The 9052-nt window shown below is 33.7% G+C and overlaps 1 protein-coding gene across 2 annotated transcripts in view; it reads left to right on the top strand.

Moving 5' to 3' along the window:
• Nucleotides 1-231: 231 nt before the first annotated feature.
• LOC129223778 (beta-hexosaminidase subunit alpha-like) overlaps nucleotides 232-9052 on the top strand; it is a 36142-nt gene continuing 27321 nt past the window's right edge. The window contains exons 1-2 of one of the 2 annotated variants that reach the window (XM_054858137.1): nucleotides 232-362; nucleotides 6693-6789. In XM_054858137.1, coding sequence (XP_054714112.1) covers nucleotides 6700-6789 — 90 coding nt within the window. In that variant the 5' untranslated portion in view covers nucleotides 232-362; nucleotides 6693-6699. The remainder of the gene's footprint in view (nucleotides 363-6692; nucleotides 6790-9052) is intronic. The other variant, XM_054858138.1, reaches the window with a different exon arrangement.

Raw genomic sequence — 9052 nt, 5'->3', positions numbered from 1 at the left:
AAAATATACTACAAAAATCAAGTTTGGGCTACATCTATGCTTTGGGAAGCAGAAAAAACTATTTTTGAGTCTGTAAAATGTGTGTGAACGTATTTTATCTGAAATATTTTTCAAAATTCAAGAAAGAAACTTACTAGGGAAAAATTAAGATGTTATTTTCAACACGGCTTGTATAGGTATTGAAAGAACTACTACTTCCCCTTTCCAACTTTTTTTTTTTTGATTTATCACAACAAAGCCATATGATTGATAAGTGTCAAAATTGTAAACAAGCTGTTGCACTTGGCGTCAAAGGTGGTGATTATACTTGCTTGTATGAACTAGGTAATTTCTATGGTCGCAACTTGCTCTGGTGATTGGTAGTAAGTACTGTACATTTTCAAGAGTACATTTGTTCTAATCAAAGGAGCAGTGACCGCTTGTGTCTCAAAATGAATGATATGTTGATTCTTTTCAATTTTTATCACTAGTTCATACACACTAACACAACGGCGTAAATATCGTTGTGTTGGGGGCTCGCCAACGAATTTTTTTTTTTTAATTGTAGTTCTAAAAACGCAATTTTAGACGATTTTTTGTGGCGTTAAGGGGAAGAGGGACTCGAAGACCCAACAACGAAAACTTTCTTAATTTGTATTTTTAAAAATGCATAGTAGAAAATTTTTGGTAATGTAAATTAGGGGTTGAGGTAGGTTCAAGGACACACCACCGGTCCCTTTTTTAGATTAAATCGTATAAAATGCAATTGTTCATTATCTCTGATTATGCTACGAAATGGGGAGTTCAATAGCTCTTCCTCAATATTTTTCCAAAGTATGTTGCAAAAATGCAGTTTTAGACTATTTTTGGTTAATGTTAGAAAAAAGAGAGATTTGGGGCCAATCTCTGTAAATTTTTTAAAATAGAAATCTTTGAAACATGAGTGTTGACCATTTTTGGTAACGTTGAGGGGACTGGCAATCTTCCCAATTGAAGCTCCAAAAACATAATTTTGGTTCACTTTCAATGATGTCTAGGAGAAGAATTTTCAAAAGCTCTCCTCCGGAAACTTTTTTCGAAACTCAAGCGTCGAAAACTGAATTTAATCCGGGAGAACTCACATCGGGTCTCTCAAGCCCGGTCATTACAAAACTACGCTGCCAAAAAATCACATTTTCAACGGTAATGAATGAGGTCCACAGTAGTTGCGTTCAAGGTGATCTGCATACTGACCACATGTTTTTCAGGAATATACATTCCCCTTTTTCCCCAACAGGGTTCGTACGCTCCTTCAAAACTCCTCCAATACTCCTTCATTTAGGAAATTTTTTTGAAGGGCCCTTCAAACTCCTTCATTTTGGTTTGATCTCCTTCAAAACTCCTTCTTTCTTAATTCAAGACTACATGATCTTCCCTATGACAGTAACTTAAATACTTCGATCAACAACTTAAATTCATCACAAAGGCGAAGGTATAAGGGCAATTTTAATGTAGTAATTTCGTATATTTATTTTTTCATAAAAAAGTGATTTACAAATTGATCATAGAAGTTATAAAAGTTGAAGGTAAAATTATTACCTATTAGATGACTAAGACATTTCATAAATGAAGTAAACCATGTTTAAATGGTGCTTGGCCATTTTTTCAAGTTTTATGATCATTGCTTTTCTCTCCCACTTTCAGCTGAAAAAATCAGTTTGTCTAAGTATTATTTAAATATTTAAAAATACAATATTAAGTGATTGTGTAAAAAACAATTGTTTAGCAAATCACAGTTATGATATTGTAAAATGAGTCATCCACAAGTGCCTTGGGGAGACTGGTTCATAAAATTGTGACAAGGGGAAGAGAGAGGGCGACAAAAAGTAACATCACGCAGTTATTATAACAATATGTTTATAAAAAATATGACATGTGACAAGAGGAGGAATAAGATAAAGTATGACACTTTTTGATAAAGGGGAAGGGAGTCAAACATGTTGAAAAAAAAGTGCGACATAAGACAGTCCGTTAGTACTCCTTCAAAATATCATTTTACTCCTTCAAAACTCCTTCATTTTAATTTTGAAATTGAGTACGAACCCTGCCCAGGAAATTCCAGTATGGCCCTTGAAGACCCGGAGCGAGTGTTCATGCTTTTTATTTCAGATTGTGAATGTAAAAAAAAAGGTTATGAAATTCATCGCTATTTAAGCTACAAAGATGAAATGAAGAGGTTGCAGACCTTGTTAGTTGATGTTCCAACTGATGAGAACTCCCTTAATGAAGATGATGAAGAAGAAGTTGACACAGAACAGTATAGCCCCAGTGGCAGAAAGTTTTGTAGCTGTTCTGCAACAAGCTTTTAGAACTTCATTGGCTGCAAATTTTCGAGCGTGGTTTCAATTAAAAAAAATAAACGAGTCTTTTTTAAATAATTATTTTTGAAATAAGGCAGGAGGTGCCCCCCACCCAAAGACGATGCTCCTCCTCCAAACTAAGCCCAAAATCTTTCTCAAATTACCTCCTCCTAAAAGTTTCAATGGTGCAATCTGATGACCCCCGCACCCCTGTCCTTGGTGGGCACCTGACATTTTCAAAAAATGTGTTGGCTATTAAACAGAGGTCTGTCCACGATTTTTCCACAGGGTCCATTTTTTTTGGTTAAAAAGCAAATAATTTTGCATGAGGGGGGGGGGGGAGCAGAAGAGTGAAATATCAAAATGGGTGTTTGTGTGAATTTTTTTCTTTTTCCGTTATTATATTATATTTTCTGTTTAATAATTGGGAAAAAAATCGAATTTCGTTAAAAACATCTAAATTTCGTGATTTCCATAAAAATAAAAGGAGAATTTATTTGTTTACCTCTTAACAAAGCGTATTAAACATCAAAAATTCGAAAAATCTGTTTCTCAAAGCGGATGCAAAGAGACTGCAATTCGCAAAGTGACGGCTCCAAAACTGTAAAAACGGCTCATAAAAGAATTTTTTTTTAATATTAGAATTGCATTTTAGAGGTTTATAATAAACATATCATTTATATCTATCGACAAAGTTGCAGCAAAAACTAAAAATAAACTATCTATTCAACATTTAAATGTCTGACTCAAGCAAAACGGAATTTCGTTTTAAAATCTTGAAATGATGGTTTTAATACTTTTCATTTATTTGCCTCCATATAAAGTGAAGTTAGCTTGAAAAAAAAGAGTAAAAGTTTGATTTTCATATCGGATGCAATCAGATTGCATTTTTCAAAATGAAAACATTAAAGTATAAAATGGTAAATAAAAAGTTTATTAAAGTAAAATAATTTTAGAATACCCATTTAACAAGTGTGCCTGATGAATATTATTAATATCACTGACATATTCACCGAAAATTCGGAGTCGTGAAAAAACAAAAGGATGAATAAAAGGTTTAACACCAGACACTAAATAGCGATAATTTTAAAGCTGGTAACCTTATTTGAAGCGATCACATTTCAATTCGCTAATACATGCTTTTTTTTCGTAAGTCATTAGTGGGAAGAAAAAGTCTTTAGAGAGAACTTTTCATTTTCAGAGAACTTTATAACAACAGTACTGCTAACGATTTGATGAAACAAACAAGCTAAATTATTCACTATGTTATTAGATATTTATCGCTTGCATCACAGAAATGTGCTGGCTTTTTTTTTTGTGTGTGTGTGCACAGTAATATGCATTACAGTCTAGTGTCCGACTTACGCGAAGGATGCGTTCCAAGACTCCTCGCGTAAGTTGAAATTTGGCTTTGTGGAAAAGTATATGAAAAACATTTTTTTAAAGCATACCAAATTCTTTTCGTCACTTATAAACACGTCTCAAACTGCCTTAAAAAAATTCCTTAACTACATACCACAATTTCTTAAATAAAGAACTGAACTTTTACCGTATTTAAAAATAAAAAAAAGCATTTCTTCAACATGAAATATTTTAAATGCTCAAAATGAATGGAGATATAGATATAAAATAAAACAACACTGTATGCAAAGTATGTATTAATAATTAAATACTGAACTATAATAGTACTGTATAGTAGGTACAGTAATAATATTTATGAGTTAAAAAATGAAGATGATGATGTATGCTCCATGATCAGATCGTTATTCTCATCTAATGTATTTTTAAATACAGTTGCTTCGCCTTTTCTTTTATAACGTTTCAATTTAGGGGCAACAGCCCCTCTTTCTTATCTCTTTAATCCACAATACAAGAGCAGCTTCTTTATTAATATTTACTTTGCTAGACTGCTCTGCAAGCTTCAATATTGAAACTAAGTTATGAACTTTTACGGATATCTTTTTGTTTTGACTTTTAGTTGTACGTATGGAAGATTCACTCATATTAATGTCGTGCTATACCGTCGACGTTTTGTAGTTGTTCAAGTCTATCGAGAATCTAAGGCTTTTTTAAAAAAAATCAGAAACTTTCTTTTTCTTCCCATCTTCACAAACTTTAGATAAAGGTGCCACTGAGGTGCCAGAAATTTCATACACTTTAAGATTTAGAATGAAAAAAATGAATAAATGAAAGATGCTGAGTGGTTTTTTGATGCACTAACAACGCGATGCGTAGATTAGTTCGATGTGAGAACTTTCACTGTCAGTGATGCTTAAAGTGATGTAGTAACATTTACAAAATAAATATTTTGTAGCCAATAACGAAACAGATACTTTCTTCCAAAAAAATCCGTGTTGTGGACGAAAATTTCGCGTTGGCTCTAAGATTCGTTACTCGGAAAAAAACTCGCGTTGTAGCCATTTCGCGTAAGTCGAATCGCGTTGTAGCGGGAGTCGACTGTATTTTGATTTCAGATTTGCTTTTTCAGTAAAAAAATTTTCAAAGATCGTTTAGTATATGCCACCGGGGATGGGCGAACGATCACTTGTGCGATCATTCTCTTCTCGCGTCAACAGTTCATGCAAATAAATGTCCGACAGTTGCAGACAGCTTTTTTTTTTTGCGGACAACTTATTTTTTTAGCGCGGACAGAACTGTCCGCAATAGGCTTTTGTTGTCCGCGACGATGTTGCCGTGTCACGGCATTTCTGCCACTGGGAGTATAGCGATCATCAGTCATGCTTAGAAGAAGATTTAGATTCATGTATCATAAAACTTTCTTAAACCTTACTTTTTAAAACATATTTTAGAGGCTGTTGATCTATTTATATTTCAGTGTTGAAAACACAATTTTTTTTCTATTTTGCAAACTCAATTTACTGAAATAACCACTCCGATCCTACGGAGCCCCCCGCGAGCTTTCCTGTGACGAAAAGCACCCCCGAGCTCTCTGGGGTTAAGACAATCTTGAATGATGTTGGAGAGAGAAGAGGAGGAGGGGGGACATTCCCCCGAAAAATGTTTGAAATTAGCTCCTAAAACGCCGGTTTCAGATTATTTTCAGTAATGTTTGTGGGAGGAAAGGTTTGGGGGCACGCCCAGGTAATTTTTTCCAAAATAAAGCCTTAAAATCGAAAGTTTGTATGAGTTTTGGTAATACTGGGGGGGAGGGGGGCATCTGGATTTTGTTTGAGACAAAGTTCAAAAAACGAAATTTTTTACAGCTTTTTTATAGCATGTAAAACTTTTAAAGTTTGGGGGAGGGGGTCTTTCCCCCTGTTTTCCCCCTGGCCCCTTGCTACGGCTTTGCCGGAACAGGCTGTAATGAGCAAGGGGGCAATTGATCTTCAGTGAGGTCTAATAAATTGACTAGGACCAGTGTAACCTTGGTCCAGTGCCTATTGGTGGTCATCACATTTGTATTCTTTCGCCTAACTTGATTTTGAACATATTCTTACTAGAACAGATGAAATCAAAGGAAAAATGCAAGTTAATGTGATGTATTCTTGAATATAGGTGAGGTTGCCATGTGATACCCAGTCACTTTCATGACAACAATGGGAGTTCTGTGGTTATTTGTTCTTGACAAGTTTTTGAGTATTAGGTTACAACTGTGATAAGCTCAATCCAGGTCACTTTTGATGCCTTACTCAATAATTTTGACAAATACAGTAAACTCTCGATTATCTACGGAATTGGGTGGCACAAGTGTCGCAGATAATAAAAATCATAGATAAAATGCAAAAAGCTAAAATGAGGGACAAATCAGGTAAAAATCGTCTTTCCTCAAAAACTCATCTGTATTGATGCATAATACTTTCTACCAAATAGTGAAAATATATACAGTTTAGTAAAAATGTTTTGCATTATTTTTACGCAGCAGAACGTAACATCAATAAAGAACAAGTATATACGATGAAGAAAGCACAAAAAAATAAATAAAAATAAAAACAACCCATTTAAATTAACAATTTTTCGATAAAAAAGAGAAAAAATAGCTAATTACATTTTTTTTTGCTTCAAAAATACATGTTCCTGATTGTCAGTTGACTCGTGGATAATCCGCTTGCTGATAATTGGGAGTTTACTGTATAGTTTGAAAATTGAGTGAATTGTTGTAAGTTTTACTTTCCCACTTACTGTTTTTATAAACATTCCCACATCCCTTCAAATTCATTTATGCACACCCCTGCCCACTCTCTCAGGTTTAGAACCACTGTTGTCAATTATGAAGGTGTTAATATAAAAATTACATTTTTTAAATGTATTTATTTTGTTAGTAATCAAAGGATTAAGAAAAGATAATGTATATTTTAAATGTTTTATAAATGACATATTTACTTTGGTTAATTTTGTTTTATTTTTAATTTACAGATTAAAAATGAAAATTCTAGTTGTTGCTCTTCTATGTTTCACAAGTGCATTCGCTCATTATATCAGTGATGATAAGCAGTTTGAAACACTCCAAAAGGTGATTAATTTTGTTCACTTGATAGTGTTGACATTGAAATGCTATTGTCATTTTGATTCCTTTTTGAGTAATTTCATTAGATTTTGCATTTTTTTTTTCTTTCTTTTTTTTTTTTTTTTGAATAATTTCAACGTGAAAGTGTGAGCTTTCTTTAAATATCAAAGATATTTTTTTATGTTTATTTATGTTTTGGGAGTAAATTTTGCTCCTGAAGTGGACTGTTTTTTTTTTTTTTTTTTAAAGCATTTCTGACTTTTTCACCACTCTGAGTCAGCCCAACGCTGAATCTACAGCCCTGCTCTTTTGCAGAGTTTAAAGCAAGGTTTGTTGATTCAAATCAACATGATTTAGATCAAGAGATTTTTTTTTTTTCAAAATTGTTGATTAAAATCAGTTTTTTTTTTAAATTAATTTTGCATTTTTAGAATGTGTTGCTCTAAATTTTACTACACTTCATTATACAATCTTAATTTCAACTGAAAAAACTACATAGATCCTTCTTTCTGTGTGTGTAAGAGATTTTTACACTCTTGCAATATTGCTTTTACTTCAAAATTACAGTTCAGAACTAAATAAAAATTTAGTTTTTCTTATGCACCATAGACGGTTGGTGCACCAAAAAAGTGAGTGGTCCAACAAAGAAGTGTGGGAGTTAAGGGGCGTGGACCTTGAAACTGATCTTTTTTAAAATAAAATTTTGCTATGTTACTGTTTTTTAATATTTCTGAGTAAATAACATTTTAAAATGTGGAATATGGCATCGAAAATTGGGACGAATCGCCGCCGTTGACTTTCTTGTTTTATTTATTTGAATTAAGGTGAAATTTGAAATTTTTAGTTTTCATTTTCATGAAATGAATCATTCCATCCTATAAAAAATTATTTTTCAATCAATTATTATTTTATAACACTGAAAAGTTAGGGGGCAAGACTCCTTTACTTTTAGAAGTGAAGGGGGCAGTTGCCCCCTTGCCCACCCTTACAAACCTCCCATGTTATACACCATGACTAAAATATTAAGAAAAATTGATTTTCAAAAAGCTTTTGATAAGGTACTGCATGTAACTCTTCTAAGCAAACTTGCTAATATAGGAATAGGAGGAATAACTTTACTTTGGGTTAGGAATTGACTAACTGAAAGGAAACAAAGAGTAGTTGTGAGAGGAAATCATTCTAAATGGAGTGATATTTTAAGCGTGCTTCCTCAAGGATCAGCTTTAGGGCCTCTTCTGTTTCTTATTTTTATGAATGACATTGATGAAAATATTTCTGGAAACATTAATTGTTTTGCTGATGATATAAAAATTATGGGGATTGTAGGAAATGAGGAACAAGTAAAACAGCTTCAAGAGAATTTAGACCGCATTATTAAGTGAGCGAATAAGTGGGGTATGGCTGTTAATGAAATGTCAAGTGCTACACTTAGGTTATGGAAATAAGTGCACGAGTTATCGTTTATAGAGTTCAATTATTAGTAAGGCAGAAAACGTTATCGATCTGGGTATTTTAATAAATCAGGATCTCAAGTTTAGTCAACAATGTAGCATTGCAAGTAACAAAGCCAACAGAATGCTTGGGTTTATAATTAGATCTATTTCAAACAAATGTAAGAAGGTTCTTCTGCCCTTATATAGAAGTTTAGTAAGACCTCATTTGGAGTATGCTGTTCAGTTTTGGTCTCCTTATCTCAGGAAAGATATTTCTGTATTGGAAAGAGTTACTAGACTAGTAAGGGAACTTTCAGATTTAGACTATGATACCAGACTTAGTAGACTTAATATGCATAGCCTGGAGCAAAGGAGAGCCAAAGGGACATGATTCAGTTGCTTAAATTTATCAAAATGAACGATGTTAACGGGTTAAATTTTTGCACCGAAAGCAGGACTGGGGGTCATTGTTTTAAGCTATTCAAATCTCAGGCTAACCTGGATATAAGGAAAAACTACTACTTTAGTAGGATAGCGTGGGCACTTGGAACAGCTCACCGGAAGAGGTGGTAATGAGCAAGGGGGTGGATAGCTATGAGAAGACCATAGTCCTTCGTTGGGGACTAATTAATTGACTAGGACCAGCCTAGCTGGGCCTAAAGCCCTGGATCCTTCTCCTAAGTAGTGACACGGGGAGTTGTCGGCCATGTTGGGGCCAAGCATCGGCTGTTTTCCTATGTCTGCTATGATGAAATAGTGGTTTCTTAGTAACTCCTTGTTAATAAATATTCCTAAATTCTTCAAGATAACAAAAATTTGAATGTACATTAACTTTT

The sequence above is a fragment of the Uloborus diversus genome, chromosome 6 (assembly GCF_026930045.1).
Source record: "Uloborus diversus isolate 005 chromosome 6, Udiv.v.3.1, whole genome shotgun sequence".
NCBI lineage: Eukaryota > Metazoa > Arthropoda > Arachnida > Araneae > Uloboridae > Uloborus > Uloborus diversus.
This window is presented reverse-complemented; position numbering and strand designations above follow the sequence as displayed.